The sequence below is a fragment of the Sinocyclocheilus rhinocerous genome, unplaced genomic scaffold (genome assembly GCF_001515625.1).
Source record: "Sinocyclocheilus rhinocerous isolate Xijiao unplaced genomic scaffold, SAMN03320098_v1.1 scaffold1043, whole genome shotgun sequence".
NCBI lineage: Eukaryota > Metazoa > Chordata > Actinopteri > Cypriniformes > Cyprinidae > Sinocyclocheilus > Sinocyclocheilus rhinocerous.
The window spans coordinates 669,712-686,881 of record NW_015642610.1 but is presented as its reverse complement, the minus strand read 5'-3'; the positions used below and the strand labels follow the sequence as shown (position 1 = coordinate 686,881).

Below are 17,170 nucleotides of genomic sequence, written 5' to 3'. Positions count from 1 at the left end.
TCAGCTACAAATTTTTATATATATATATATATATATATATATATATATATATATATTCATATTCATTTTGGGGTCAATTTTTATTTCTGTTTCTTGTTTTTGAAATTAATACTTATTCAGCAAGAGCATTAGATCATGAGCTTTTGACAGTAAATGGGACAGTAAAGACTTTATAATGAATTTATAATGTTACAAAAGATTTGTATTTCAAATAAATGGCTACTAAAATTTCAGCTTTGCTGTCACAGGAATAAATGGCATTTTCAAATACATTAAAATAGAAAAAAGGGATTTTTAATTATAACACTATTTCACAATATATTTTACTGGTTTACTGTATTTTTGATCAGATAAATCCATGTGTCTTAACGAACATTGCATTTTACAAGATCAATTTGTAACCGATGAATTAGTGTAATTTCAATTACTTTTCTATGACAGTAAACAATATGGGAAATTTAATTGGTCAGTAGGTGTGGGAACCTTGCTAATATAATTGATATTGAAATAAGAGATGAGTTGAATTAGTGACATCTGACCAATTGAAAACTATGTAAAATCAACAACTGCCCACCAACAGTTAGCCGGCTGAATGAGCCGCACTACATGTGAAGATACAGACAAAGAGTGAAGAAACAAAAGGAGAGTTTGCTGTGATGATACGCACTCCCACACTTGTCGGTACAGTGTGCAGACTCCGCTCTCTCTCCAGGGTTCAAGGCATTGCAGGATCAATGCAGAACGGGTCCAAAATGAGGGGCTCCATCAGCCTTTTATCATCCAATCCGAGATCTCTCCTCATGGGCCCTGTGCCAGGCACAGCTGCTCCGGGGCCTCTCTTTCTCTGATGAGCACATAATGCGCACACACACTGCTTGTGCACTGTCTGTGTGTTTAATTCTCTATCAATATGTTTTCGGCATGTTAGATATTTGAAGTTGAAGCATATTGGCATATCTCCTAACTTGCCTCAAGCCATCAAGAGGTTAGTTAAAGTCCATTACTTGAGTTCATTTACAACTACTTTTTGTGTCAAGAAGACCTACTATATCTGACAAATAAACCTTTATCAGTACTGTGGTAACTCCCACACTTGTCGGTACAGTGTTCAGACTCCGCTCTCTCTCCAGGGTTCAAGGCATTGCAGGATCAATGCAGAACGGGTCCAAAATGAGGGGCTCCATCAGCCTTTTATCATCCAATCCGAGATCTCTCCTCATGGGCCCTGTGCCAGGCACAGCTGCTCCGGGGCCTCTCTTTCTCTGATGAGCACATAATGCGCACACACACTGCTTGTGCACTGTCTGTGTGTTTAATTCTCTATCAATATGTTTTCGGCATGTTAGATATTTGAAGCATATTGGCATATCTCCTAACTTGCCTCAAGCCATCAAGAGGTTAGTTAAAGTCCATTACTTTAGTTCATTTACAACTAATTTTTGGGTCAAGAAAACCTACTATATCTGACAAATAAACCTTTATCAGTACTGTGGTAAATTAATGGTATCAAATGGTAATACCTGTCAAAAAACTTGGTAGTTTGATGGTACTTTTTGGTAATTGTAGCATGAAATGTCAATGTGGCCTCAAAGAGCTGCAAGCTTCAGGAGTCGCCTGTGTGTGGCCTTTATTCGACATTGACTGATGCCCAAGCACACCCCTCCCCTGTGCCCCCTTCACTTGCTCTTTCACTCATCCTGCCCCCACGTTTCCCTCTTTCCTCTTGTTTTCCATGAGTGCAAGCTCGACACAGCACCGCTGCCTTTCCTGGCACGCCGCTCCTTATCCTCTCGCTTTTGTTTCCAGTAGGTGTCAAACGCTCACCGCTTGTGCTGTGTCAGTAAATATTTACCCGGCTTCCTTTTCCTCGCCCGCCTTTGCTGACGTGTGTATGTGTGTGTCTGTCCATGTAGCGTCGCCTGCTCGCCCCATCTCCGCTCACAAGGGTCCACTGATACCCCATTCTGGCCCAGCCTTTCCGGAACAACACACTGGACGATGTCATCCTTTGCACGTGGCGTTCCACTCAGCGACAGGAAGTAGAAGGGGAAGTTATCACCACTCGCTGTCCACTTACTAGTGTCCATAAATCTAAAACTGCCTTTTGTGGCGCCTATAAATGCACATTTACCTAGGAATATACTCTTGGCTGGACGCTCACAGGGGTTAGATATATCCACACCGACGCACACGCTACCTCCCCAGGGCCTCATAGTGTCCTGGTGCTTAGGGTTTCCTTCCTGCCCCAAAGACAAAGGACGGGCAGGCACTGAGGCCCAGGCTTCAAAGCAGGGGAAAGCGCGAGTGTTGTCTTTTCCTGTACAGGGTGTCAGAGCTCCAGGGGCAGCTGCCACTGTTTTCTCAGCTCGAGCGGGGGGCCAGAGGAATGAGGGCTGGCCTGTGCCCTCTTGGACCTGGATAATGAAGAAAGGCCAAAACTTTCCACCTCCTTTGGAGCCCCTCTTTGCTCCAGAGGTTAGATGTCTTAGTGGGGTCAGCACAATGCTAGCGAAGGACACTGAGATTAAGTTTATCATGAAACCGCTGAACTTTCAAACCAAAGAGCATTTATTTTAAAGAAACATCACATGCAATTGATATATTGTTCAGAATTAAGATGAAGGTATTAAACACTTCTGAGTTGTCAGACATGTAGTGGATTATGTTCATAGTATTGTGATGAACCACACCTTGCTTAAAATAGGATGTACGTTTACACTAGTAACTACTAGGGCATAACACAAAGGTGGAGCAACTGGCCCCAGTTAAAAGTAATAGTTAATTTGAGGAAAAGGGTAGCATCATTTGTTTATAGATCCAGCTTGGCCTGTTTGATCCTGCTGACTATACCACATTTGTTAGATTCTTTGACACTGATACATTTTTAAGTGTAGCTTACTTTACAGTCCAAATACTTTTTAGGGCCAGTGTATACATTTGCCAAGACATACTGCTGTTGTGTGGATGTGCATGTATGTAGCTGTGCACAGTGTTGGCCCTCGCTCACTGGTTGTAATTGGACAGTTAATCAATCAAATATTTAAGCTTCATTTTACCACGCAGTGGGATGTCCAGATTATGGCAGCAGTTTGGATGCATTAGTCTGGACTCAGCACCGATGCTAACAGCATGGCTTCCTGAATCAGCCCGCATCTGGATTTGCACACACGTGCGCGTGAGTGTGTGTCCACAGTGTCTGCCCTCACCATGGTAATTGCCACTTTTTTCATGGTGCTATTTGTTGGTAAGCACGTTCCTTTTTAAAAGCCCATGTTATTTATTTATCTCTTCGCTACTTTATTCCTCCCTCATTCTTCTGGGAATGTGTTGAGTGTTTTTTTCCCCTGCCTCCAGGGATGCCATTGTGGATTACCATTCAGTTCTCACCTAATTATCTGGTGACTTGCACTGCCTTTGACACGTAATTATCAAAGCCCTAAATAATTGTCTTATTGCTTGTGTATTTGCATGTAAGTCTCATGGAGAGCGTTCGCTTTTGTCGCCAGGACGGCTGAAATGGCGGAGTATTTATCGCCGCACGAGAGTCGTCTCCCCGCCTTTCTTATCGTTAAACTCTCCTCTTTGCCTGTGTGTGTGTGTGTTTCACACTATTCTGTGTTCGAAATGCAGGGGCAAATAAAGAAGCACTTCCATTGCGGTCAGCTTCATTAAGGAAAATGCGATTTCCAGCAACTGAAGTCCAGCAATTAGCTCACTATGTGACGTGAAGACACTTAAAGTGCTAAATGCTGTATTTTACAGTAGAGGTCACTGAAGAGGTCAAACAGAGGGAGAAAGTGAGAGTGAGATTGGGGGAGGGGGGTAAGGATATATGTCAACCGGGATATTTTGTCCTCATCAGCTGCAGGATTTAGCCAATATCGGAAAGACCATTTCGGCTAGCTGGTCCAAAATCATCCTTGTGTCTTTAATTGGGTTTCTACTGATTGGGGTTTCATAGCAACTGGGCTGTGTAGCAAAAGACGGATGAAGAGAACAGCCTTAATGGAGCTTATCCGGAGAAAAGGAAGGGAAATCTGCTGTCTTCAGAGATTTCCCGCTGGCAGTCCTTGATACTGTTTGACCGAATGTCACAACAGACCATTTACCACATCGCAGCGTTTTCAAAATCACCTAGTATAAACAATATATATTAACAACCAGCTCATACCAACTCTTGCCTGTGAGAGTTGTGCTGGCTTTATTATAGTATTTGCAAGGTAGCACTGAACTGATTTTCTTCGAACCTTTCTGATAAAAGGGGTTTATTCAAATTTTGGGGTCGTATGATTTTTAAAAAAATGTTTTTGAAAGAACTCTTTTATTCACACCATGCTGCAATTATTTGATCAAACAAAGTATGATTAACAGTAATATTGTGAAATATCATTATAATTTAAAATAAATGTTTTCTGTTTTAATATTAATTTATTCCTTTGAAAGCAAAGCTGAATATTCAGCAGCCATTAATCCAGTCTTCAGTGTCACATGATCCTTCAGAAATCATTGTAACATGTTGATTTGGTGATCACAAAATATGTCCTGTTATAATCAATGTTGAAAACAGTTGTGCTGCTTAATATTTTTGTGGATAATATGATACAGAAAGTTAAAAAAACGTTTTATTTAAAAAAAGTTAATAAATCTTTTGTAACATTATAGATGTTTTTGCTCCCATTTTCAATCAATCTTTGCTGAACTTATTTTTAAAAAATTGGACTGACCCCTATATATATATAATTACATTCAACAAGAAGTCAAAATAGACTGTTTTTTACTTTTATGCACGGCATTGGTCTTATTCATCATTAGTACATGTTGTTTTCACAGTATGATGTCATCGGTTATATTTGCATAATGAATTCCGACTGGTATTCTTTCTTACATCTATTTGCATACTGAATTGTGATTTGTCTTCCTTGCAGTTTTTTAACCATTTACAGCTACTTTTACACTGCATAGTAACTAAGTGTTGATTCTTGTGAGCAGCCGACTGAAAAAAGACATGTATTGAGAGTCGGATGCAGCATTTCATTTTTTACAAAACCTAAAACTATAACACTAGCACTGTTAGTTTCTTCAGAAAATGCTAATTACACTGCTAACACAGTCATGTTGAAAATGAGAGTGATGTTTTCGTTCCATCTCAGAGGCTGGATGTCATCTCCGTCTCGTTGCCGCCTCCATCGCACTTTCACCTCTCCCCCTGTCTCTCCTCCTCAAGCCAGATGCTCAAGTGCAAAGAAAAGGGCAGAAGTGAGATAGCAAATGTTTCAACATCTGTCTCTGTTGATTTTAGTGCAACAAGTACTTCCACATGTTTGCTTTTTCTTCGCGCTGTTTCTGGGCAGGAGGTTGATGAGCACAGCTGCCCGGTTTCTTTCTTTTATGGTTACAGACCAGCTGAGAGAGTGGCTCACGTGGTGCTATAATGCTTAAGCTAATGTACAGAGGAATGTAGATTACGAGGGTTTTAAGGCTTTGGTCCCGTGCGTGCCGTCATTCTTGCTCGCACCCTTACATTGATTGGCCTGACAGTACATTATTTATTTTTTCATTGGTTCATATGTTCTTTTAATAATTTCAGTGCTTGGCTGTGCCCACAGGACATTTCGAGTTATAGGTTTACAGTGACGGGCTCTCTGAAGTTATGTGTGTGGGTAAGACAGTTGCTGACAGCATGTGTGGAGCACATAGACTGTCACTGAAGGACATCAATCAGAGCAGTGTGATGTTGTAAATCTAATACACATGTTTCAGTTTTCCCAATGGAAAACATCACAGATTCACACACATCAAAGCTGCTCTCTGTCATTTTCCTCTTCGTATCCAATGCCCATGTTTGCTTTGAGGTTGTGTTTACATGATTTTGTCAGACCGTTTGTCATGGGATGAGTAAATCATGCCATTAAATACCATTACAGCCTTTTTGTGTGTTTTAAATATTCATGCATAACATTTCCATATTAGCAGCAGCATTGTAATAATATACAACACTTTCCACCAACAGAGTACAAAACAGGGCCTTATTTATTTATTTTTGTATTTTCAGTAGACAAATTAAAAGGAGATGCTTACACTTCAGGAAATTTTGATCATCAGAGTAAATATTATGTTAAATAGTGTTTATTTTATTTCATGTATTACAGTTTGTTTTTAAACCTTGTTTTTTTATATCAGTAAACGTAAACTAAAAATAAAAAAGATACATTTAATAATAATAATAATAATAAATTAATAGAAAATTAATTCTGTAAAAGATTTGAATGGCTGAACTTTACAAATCCATTAAAAAATACAAAGAAAAAAAAATGAGAAAATGTTATATGATTTACTTGTCCTGCTATAGAACGTACTGAAATGTTCTTCTTGTACAGTTACTTTTAATATTACAATTTATGTTTCATAGTAGTTTCTATAACATAAATAGTTTAACAAAAAAAAAACTGATGACAACAGCGTCCCAAGAATTGCTAGAAAGTCCCATTCTCTGTTTGGTTCTTTTTATTTCAAGTGCTTTTTAAAACCATGTATATCTGGAACATATTTAGTTACCTTTCCATATTCCTAAAGCTGTCTTAACTGACACTTTTAGTAGTTTTTAAAAGGTTGAATTTGCTGGCCTCCTGGGTATCATTGAAACAGGAAGACATTTTAGCCATGCATGTTTCAGTCACTCGATGTGTGTGTGTGTGTGCGCGAGCCGCCATGTGCTTCCTCCCCTTTTCTTTAAGAGGATGCTCCTGAGAAAAGCTTATCAGCGGTGTGATGTATTAGTCCTTAGTGCCTTAATAGATTCCATTTATCTCTATACAGTCCCTCTAATTTAAATGGGCTTGGGGAATGTATTAAAATGACTATGGACACTTTGATGTAGCACCAGGCCAGGTGTAGCTCCTGTAAAATGGATCACGTAAAGTGATTGTTAACCTATTGTTGTCAGACCGGCCCTTTTTCTCTAGCCGTTTATCTTGAATGGAATAGTTAGTGTGACAGGCTAACTCCTTTGGATTGCTCACAGTCTAAAATACAAGGATGAAAAGAAGCACCTCTTCACGTGTTTTTATCTTGTAGAAGCGTTTTTTGCTTTCTTTTTACATTTAAGACTGTAATGTCACAAATGCATTGCAGACCATGTACACATTGTGTAATGTTTAACGCATTAGCATTGACAGAAAATACATGATGGTATTTTGATGTATACCATGGTTACTGAATGATGACTTTGACAGTATATGATACTCTACAAGATACATTTCTGTTAATAAAAACTGAAATGCACCATACATTTGGATGGTCCTGTAGCTTTTAATTGAAACAATGATATCATATGCTATTTGCTAATGTATCTCTCTCCCACTCAGATGATTCAGCGAGAAGCAGAAGTGAAGAATCGTGTCCGTGTGGTGGCCATGACTGACTCTGTCCATAACGTCTGGCACCAGGAGGCCAACAAGTCCATTCGGGACTGGCTCAGAGAGGTACAATCTTCCATCAACCAAATGTGCCAGAATCTTGATGTTCCCAATCACAGCATCAATAGCGGCCGCACAGCTCAGCTCAAACAGCCTGGCATTTCATTCAGCGAGCAGATACACTCCCGAAGCAGGAGTCACGGAAAGCCAATAGTTTGTTTTTCATCCCACACTCTTGTTTGTCTGTTTGGGCAGATGTCAATAAGAAATCAAAGCCAAACACCGCCGCACGCAGGCAGATGCTCTGTTAGTATGTCAGTTTTATTTAGTTGCTGCCCTTTCAGCGTTGACCTCGAGTCCAGAGACAACACCTGGGAACACTCAATATGCACATAAATATGAGTGAGTGGATCCCAAGCCAGGGCTACAGGGGAGCCAGCCATGCAAATGCCAAGCGCAAACACACGCCCTCGCTTCTCGCCCGCTTTCTCCGTGAACAGCGGACCACCCAGCCCACCAGAAAAAAAATCTTTTATTCCTTTGTCTTTGCTGATCTGCTTTGCTCCGTCAGATGTTTGCTTGCCTTTTGTTTGCCTTGGTGATTTTTTTTTGTTTTTTTTTGTGTTTTTTTTGTGTTTTTTTTTGTCTGTTGTAGTTTATCTTTGGTCTTGGGCTCTTTCTTTATGTCTTTTTCATCTTGTCAAGTTATGTCTTCTTTCTTTCTTTCTTTCTTTTATGTGTGATTTTTGCCCTGAATAATAAGTCCACCAAAAGTAAGAATACGTTGTCATTGATTTGTTCTTTCTTATACGTTCCGGTGGTGTGACTTACACTAGAGACATGAGGAGGAGCCAGACCACTCGCAGAATAATAAATGTGAAAATATGTGTAATGCTCGATATGACAGCTGTAGTAATAGAAGTCCTGCCTTTAAGTTACAAGGGCCTGAAAAATACAGCTGTTTAGTGTGATTTGAGATAAAGAAGAACAATTTATGATACGGTTGTTGTCAGATTTTATTGCTGATTTAAAAGTGTTTATTGAAATAATACGATGAAAACGAGACTTCAGTCTTTCCGTGTTCAGGTAGAGCAAATAACGGGCTGGGGATGTTGGCGGCTGAATGAACTAACTTGCCTTAAAAATACAAATTTGTTTACTCACCCTCATGTTTTTCCAAACCTGTATGACTTTATTTCTTCTGTGGAACACACACACACACACACACACACACACACAAAGATATTTTGAAGAATGTTTTTGTCAATACAATAAAAGTCAATGAGGTCCAAAACAACACTGACCTTGACTGTATAGACAATAAATATTTTTAAAAATTGCGAAATGTCTTATTTTGTGTTCCACAATTCATAGGTTTCAACCGACATTAAGATAAGTAAATAATGATAGTATTTACTTTTTTTTGGTGAACTATCCAGTTAAAGTGACTTGCTTGCACAGACTATTGTTAATGGCAGAAGAAAAGACTGTGTACGGTCACACACACTTGCAAGTACTGCCATACATTGAGGACACCAAAATATTAATTTGTCAGGGGGCCTGATTAACACAGATGAGGTCGAGCATTTTATTTAATTGATTTTCAGATCTAATTCATCCCAATAATTGAAGCCAGAGGGTGGACTCTCACTTCAGGAATGTTAAAGTCACTTTCAGTCCTTTTGTGTCACCCGTTAACCCCCTAATCTTTTATACTCATGCAGGAATTGGGACTTGAATTGTGTAAAGGCGTTCAGATTTCCCACTGCCTGTGTCTCCACTGTAGACCTGTCTTTAATCAGGGTCATGGCCCCATCCCCTTCCATAGTAACATCCATAGCAATCATGATTTGGACATTATTCAGGTTTGAGATCACTGTTTCTGGCCAGGCAGGCATCTCTGTAGGGGTTTGCCGGAGGTGATGCTCCGTTCCTTGCACAATCGTGAGCTCTTTCGTGCAAGGGGTGGTAATTCCCCTTCTCCTCCTGAGGGAGGTGGAGATGGAGGGATGAGAGCCAAGAATTGGAGGGATTTTCAGGACGAGACCACAGCAGGACAGGTGATGTGGCGATAATGGGGCAGACTAAGGGCATATGAGGGAGAGAGAGGGGGAAGGTAAGACATGGGGGGAGACAGACATAAACAGAGCAACCTGAAGGAGGATGAGATTCCCTTGGGAAGCAGTGGTATATACTGAAGGGGAAGAAACGGTGAGAGAAAATCTCCTAGGACATAGAGAGAGAAGAAAGAAATAGAGTGAAGAAATATCCATTGTCCATGAGAATACCTGCATTGGCTGTAAAGCTGCAGTGATGGAAAGATAAATGACAAAAAAGCCAAAATATAAACACATCATACTAGAACATACAAGTAGAGAGAGACATAGACCTAACACAGCAGCAAACGAGCAGACATCTACTCTCTGCACTGTAAAAAAAAGCAACTACATATATTCCCGTTTACAGGACCTTTTTGAGTCACAAATACTAAGAAATGTGAATTATTTGAAACTACATAAAAACCCATGTTAGACCAAAATTCCCCTAAATGTTGTCCCAACTAGCCAAACAGTTTTCTGACCAAAGATTTTAAAATTGAAGAGTATTGCTGAAATGTTAAGGGTTTGTGAGTTCCCAGCATGCACTGCAGCATGAATAAATTATGCAGTTACTGGTATAGGATTATTGTTTTGCTGTTTGCTGAACTTTGTATTTAAAACTTTCGTTTTTGTTTTGTCGTTATTGTTAGATATTTGTTGTTTTAAAAAGATATTTCACCCAAAAATGAAAATTCTACCATGATTTACGCACCCTAATGTCATTCCGTAACACTTTAGTTATTCTTCAAAACACAGTTTAAGATATTTTTAATAAAACCTGAGAGGTGTCTGTCCCTCCATTGAAAATTCAGTTAAACAACACTTAGAAGATCCAAAAAGGTCATAAAGGCACCGTAAATTGAATCTATATAAATCAAGTGGTTTAATCTTGTGAAGAGATACAATCGCTTTTTTTGATGAACAGATTTATTTTAGGCTTTTATTCACATTTAAATACACATACATAGAGAACTATTGAGGTTTGTTTTAGCGTGTGACACACGCACAAGCTTCCATGTTTACCAGTCTTATGGGTTTGGAATGACACAAGGGTGAGTAAATTATAAGAGTTTTCATTTTTGGGTGAGCTTACTTTAAGATCTTTTTTTTGTTCATTTGTTGATTGTCACTGTTCTTGAGGTTTGTGTGTGAAGAGTTGAGGTCTGTGTACAGCCTTCGAAGACTATATCCCAGATATATTTGCTTTGTAAAGTGATCACGTCTCAGAAACAAAGATAGCATAGTTCATATCACATATTAAGCATCCTATATATATTGCTTCTGTGAATAAATTGACTTAATGAGGCGTGAACAAACAAATTCAAATGGACAAAACAAAGCAGTGCTGCTCTGTGGCAGTTTTTAAAAGAGCAGATGAGAGAACCTAAATCTGAATGCATCAGGTGTTGAATTTGAGTTTTCTCAAGATTTCCTTTTTACAGTATATTTTCAAGATGAGCAGTTTGGGCATGTGGCAGCATGTTGACACTCGTCTGTCTTGTTGAATACAGTGGATGAGTTGTGATACACCACAGTGCAACCAGGACTGATTGAGCAGAATGTGGCATGTTAAAGGGCAGCTAAAGGATAGGAGGCCAGACGCAGGGATGCTTAATAAGTGCAGGTAGGAGAGGGCACTCTCAGCGGGATCCAACACCTGTCTTCCATTTACCTTCTTTAACTGGGCCATTAGGAGACCGCTTAGAGTCCCACCATGCTCCAGCACCCCATATCCCAGCCCAGAAGAGCTGGGAATACCACAACCATATGGCCCTGATTAATGCTGATGGGCCTCACCGTAGACGATTATCACTCATTTGTGTCCATTTATCGTTTTTCATTTCATTCAGCTTCAGTTGGGATTTGGAAGGGTTGCGTAAATGGTTAGCGTAATGGCCATTCATGTACATTTCCATCGCAGAGCATTCAAAAACTCTTGACAGATCATTTTGAGTTCAGATGTCTGCTTTGCGGCATCATATTTAAACACAAGGTATTGCTATATTTTGTGCAAGAATGTGCAAAACGAGAAATGTATATGCTGCACTAGTTGTTGGGTTATCTGAACATATTGGCTGCACGCTAAAATCCAAGAAGTTCCATCACTAAATTAATTTCTTTCAAAAACTAAAAACATTCTTACAAATGGTGCATTTGCTCTTACATTAAACATTTTGTGGACACTGTATATATGGAATCACCTTTACTGCAAAAAAGTGGAGAAGGCCTTTACCCATAAGGTATAATATAGGGGAACGCTTAACTTAAAGTTTTTCTCTACTAGACTACACTGTAAAAAAAAAAATACTAATGTAATGTTAATAAACCAACATATTGAAGAACTAATATCTGTTTTGTACCATTGTAATACACTAACCACCAAAAACTGGTGGTGATGAGAAAGTCACATGATGAATCAAAGCTCATCACAAACAGCTTTTCTACGAGCTGAGGAGGGAAATACTAATATATAGAAGGTGCACAGTGCCATTCACACAAACACTAAACACCATCATAGTAACACACGATACTGAAATAATGCAATACACATTAATTTAACAGCATTAGATGTAAGATAAAACCTTAACATACTCAGCTGATAAGAAAAAAAACATTTCAATAAAAAACATCAAATATGAAGTGTCATGCATTGAATTCTGGGAGTGTCAATTTAGGTTTTTACGCTATAAATTATACACTGTAAAAAAAATTCCGTAAAATTTACGGTAAAAAACGGCAGCTGTGGTTGCCAGAATTTTACCTTAAAAAATACAGTAGCAACATTTTAGGTTTTACATTAACCAAAGCCCATCACAAGCAGCTTTTAAATAATAACATATATAGAAGGTGCACAGTGTCATTCACACAAACACTAAACATCATCATGGTAACACACATCAAACTTAAATAATGCAATAAACATTAATTTATCAACATTAAATGTAACATACAACCCTAATGTACAAAACTGATAAGAAAAAACTAAGAAACCGTTATTTCAACAAAAAAAAACATCAATTTTGAAATGTAACGCAGGGAATTCTGGGAATGTCAATTTACGGTTATTGACTGTAAATTATATGTTATTTTTCACTTCCAAAAACGGTATACTACCATCCAATTACATGTAATGTCCAATACAGTTTTTCACCGTATATAGTAGGGAAATTTACCATTTAACAGGTTTTTACTGTAGCATTTTTACAGTTTTTTACCATTAAATTCACAGTAATTTTTTACAGTGTACAATGACTTTTTCTTTTCACTTCCAAAAACCATAATTTTAACAGTATTTTACTGTAAAATTACATTAAATGTAATTACATTTATTCACCGTATATACTATGGAAACTTACTGTTAACCAATTAACAGGTTTTTACTGTAGCATTTTTACAGTATTTTACTGTTAAAATCACAATCATTGTTTACAGTGTATAAACAGAAGACTTAAAGGCGTGTTTGTTCATATCTAATTTGTCTAATTAATTCTTGATTTTTACTTGTATTATCAGGCACTTCTGTTAAATGCTTTATTAGCTAAAGGGCCATATTATGAGGATATATATACGGATTAAATTGTCATTTTTATGCTATTCAAGACAACCACAAGCCATCAGATTTCACAAAAAGATTGGAACACTTCCAAATGCCTGACCCAGCTTCTCTATCCCAAAAAATCCTTCCACCATTCTTGGTGTTGTATCTGTTCTTTTAAAGCTACAGTATGTCATCCTCTTACATAGTGGCCTTGGATTTCGGTTTCATCTAAAACTCATCCTGGTGCATCAGCCAGCCCTGACAAATCTGTTGAAGCCTCTTCCCACCCCCCGCCTCTTTGCCACTCACTGGCTGGGACTCCGGTCTTTGAAATTCCTGCCCTTGCTTCCAGCCCAGCTGACATCTTTCTCCAGACGACATGAATTAAGATTGTACAATAAGACACTTGATGCAGCAGTCAGGGAGCGCTCCTCTCACTGGCCCGGCTCCATGGTGCACAACTAGGGCAGCAGGAATTCTATAAATACACAATGCATGCCTGTTCATTCCAATGGCAGTTGTCTTCTCCCCCAACCCAGGCACGCAAGCGACTGACAGGATTAAGAGAGGAGAATAAAGACAAGAGAAATGAGAGGAGAACTCCAGGGCCATGGCACAGGGCTTTTTTTCTGACTTTCAGCATCATGCAGCATGTAAAGAGAATATGCCAAAAGTAGGGAGGACTACATATTGCAGCAGTAATTGAGCTTGAAAAAATGAAATTTTATATATATATATATATACCTTGGAGCCTCCTTCCACCCGCCTCGATTTTTCCCTTTATTTTTTGTCTTTTTTCCCCCTTTTCCCCCTTGTTCAAAAGGAATCTTCAGTGGAAGGTCAGTGAGCCTCAGCATTGGCAGAGCTCAGGGAGACTGGCAGCATTTTATCAGTTAGCAGCACACTAAAGCCAGTTGAAATATGCAGATAAACTGGAACAAATCTCCTGAAAAGCCCCCTGGTCCGCCAGCACTGGGTAAGGGGAGTTGAGCCTTATGCCCACACTGACCCACAGTCAGACGCTCTAGGTGCTGAAGCCAATTGCCAGCACAACTGAACTGAACAGTAGAGGAAGCCTAGACGAGCATTTGGATGGATTACAAACAGAAACAATGCCAATGTCGGGCTACAGTCTCTCTCTCTCTCTCTATGTGTGTGTGTGTGTGTGTGTGTGTTTGTGAGTGTGATGGAGCCGTCTGGCCCTGATGGGCTGAATCTCAGATCTGTGATGTGTATCTCATGTTTTAAAGCCGGGGTGCAACATGATATTAGTTTAAAGGGGTGGTCACACCAGACTTTTGTGTTTCATTCACCTCTATTCATAAGCACACAAAACCGAGAGAGTGGATATGTAAGGATGTGCAAAGAATTCATTTCTTATGCTGCGTGCAAAAGTTCAAGTTTGGTGAATGCTGACCTGACAAATTCTTGCTGTCAAAAGAGGATCAAACATGGAGGAAATGCTCATTTTGCTTAGCATGAGATCATGGTTTAGAAGAATATTAAATTCAGTTAAAAAGAGAAAAAAAACAACGGCTTGTATAGGCACATGAAACAGAGTAGTGAGTTATATTTACATTTAGAATTTATATGTTTTGTATAATTATACAGTATATAACGATATATTTATTCATATATTCATGCTTAATAACCATAAAGATGTACATTTAAATTATAGAAACTATTAAATATATTTAAATGATCATATTAGAATAATTTCTGAAGGATCAAATTACACTGGAGACTGGAGTAATGGCCGCTGAAAGTTCGGCTTAGCCTTTTTTCAGCATTTTTAAAAGTTAAAATAGAAAACAGTTATTTTATATTGTAATAGTACTTCACAGTATTACTGTTTTTACTATATTTTTTATTACATAAATTCAACCTTGGTGCCCAGACTCACCAACCGCAAACCCCATATTCTAAATATGTTTATCTGTTTATCAATATTTAATACTTTCTTAATATATTGTATCTAGATGTAAATAAATTAAACAATTAACAATTGTGCTGAAGTGTATAAGATCATATTTTGTTGCTCTTATTCTTTGCAGTGTCTGAAATTTTGGTTGTTTGAAGTCGAGTGTGAGCAACTCTTACGTGTTAAAAAAAAATACAGTCATGTCTCCATTAATGAGCCTTGAAAAATCTCACACATTAACATCACACTCAGATTCTCAAGTATGTGTTAGTAATATCTCAGAAACCACTGATCACTCGCAGCTTTGCTTCATGCCGTTCCCATTATATCCAAGCGTTAGAAGCACAGGCTCTCTTTTGCTTTACCTGGGTTAAGATGAGGTTACTCATTGCTAGAACTGATCATTAATTACAAAGAGAACAGTGTCCAGTGTGTAAACAGTGATTAATTGTTAACAAAAGTTAGTTAATGCATACCTGAACTGTAATTATCTGTTCTGCACCACTACAAGAATCCCAACACAGGTGGGTAATTAACCCTAATTGCATTTACAATGAGAAGATCACAAGAGCAGAGAATAACTTTGTTAAAAAAAAGCCTCCTTTGATGTAGGACTAGATATTTGTCAGTTGATTTATTCACATCTTTTTTTTTTTGTCTTATGTCTTTTTGTCTTTTTCACCTTTTCATGGTTGGAAGCGGAGTTCTTTTTGAATCGGCTTTGTTTCAACTGTAAGACCCTGAAACAAAGTAAAGCAGTTTTAATGGGAGCTAGCTGCATGTATTACACCAGGGGGAAAAAGAGAGAGAGAGATTTGAACATTCTACAAATTGTTATACTAACTTCATCCTAGTTCTCTACAAATGTCCTAACAAAGATGTGTTTGACTGAAACTGTTGGCATGCTGGCATTTGGCCCATTTGTGTAAGTTCACTGGTGCATATTGCTGACGTATACAGTGTCACTGGTCCATGTATTTTGCTCAATGGAGAGTCACTGGTGCATATGTGTATTCAGTCTATAGACTTGCTTTATTCAGTGGTCCACAGGGCCCAGTGTCTCTATATCATTGAATGCCTGTGACCATGTACCCCTGATGCAGCAAAATCCACTTGTTTGATCTTCCATTGTGGATTACAGGTCTTCACTTAGTTGTACTTTCCCACCCTCCTTTTAAGTGGATGCTGGTGCTGGTCTGGGATCCCTGGAAAAATGTATGAACTTGAACTTTGTGACTTTTTTATTATTATTCAGCACATTTTGTGACTTTAAAAGCTGTCCTGAGGGATCATGTCAGGAATAGGAATGAGTCACATTGGTAGACTGATCGATTGGTCGCCAGCAACTTAAGATGATCGGTCAAATACTCTTTTGGGCAACCCACATATTTTGATCTTGAAAATAAGTAGTTTTACATATTTTCATATAGCATATAGACAAATATGGATATTTTTTTATTGTCATTCACCCTTTTGTTTTACCAGAGAACCCATGGGGAAGGTATCAAGTTGTTATCAATATATATATATTGACACTGTATCACAGTGCAGCGATTCACTGTTTCCTTTTTCTGAATTTCATAGCCTTTTTTAGAAGTCCCATTGGAGAGGAAGAATAAAAGTTTGATGGTGTTTTTGTGCAGTCGACTATAATTTCCTACTGCTGCTCTCCCATGTCGGGGATCAGAAGACACGGCCTTCATTTTCTATTCCTCTTTAAAAAAGAGATGGAGCCTAAACATCTTTGATTCATGCACTTCACGGGATGAGTGGCAGGGCCTGACCCACTTGGCTCTTTGCTTTATGTAATGAGCCCTCCGATTAAAGAGCACCATGCAGGAACATTGTGCTGTATAAGGAGTTTTATGTCATCTCATCCCACACTCACTCTTTGCCTGTCTGTTTCTTTCCTACGCCCTCTAATGGGATCACATAGCAGACATTAGGAAAGATCTGGAGTTGTTGAAGTATACATGCACAATTTGGTCAAAACAAATATTGTAAGACATTTTGTGGTTGCAGTTGGAATTGTGATATGATAAACATTTCACACTTAGATGTCATGGCTAAAAACACATAAAACAGCAGCTCACATTGTACCTAGAGTTAAAAGTGGACTCGGATCTCTCTCTACCGATTTTTTTTCCCCACTGTCCCACCAGCCCACTTTTAAATTTATTATTATTATTATTATTAT

General features: G+C 38.5%; 1 protein-coding gene across 2 annotated transcripts in view; it reads left to right on the top strand.

Annotated features, from left to right (window-relative positions):
* The window catches only part of LOC107756291 (protein FAM172A-like), a 127,398-nt gene extending 119,449 nt beyond the window's left edge, over window positions 1-7,949 (top strand). For both annotated transcript variants that reach the window (XM_016573318.1, XM_016573316.1), the window contains exon 9: window positions 7,365-7,949. In XM_016573318.1, the coding sequence (XP_016428804.1) occupies window positions 7,365-7,811 (447 nt within the window). In that variant the 3' untranslated portion in view covers window positions 7,812-7,949. The remainder of the gene's footprint in view (window positions 1-7,364) is intronic.
* Window positions 7,950-17,170: the final 9,221 nt, after the last annotated feature.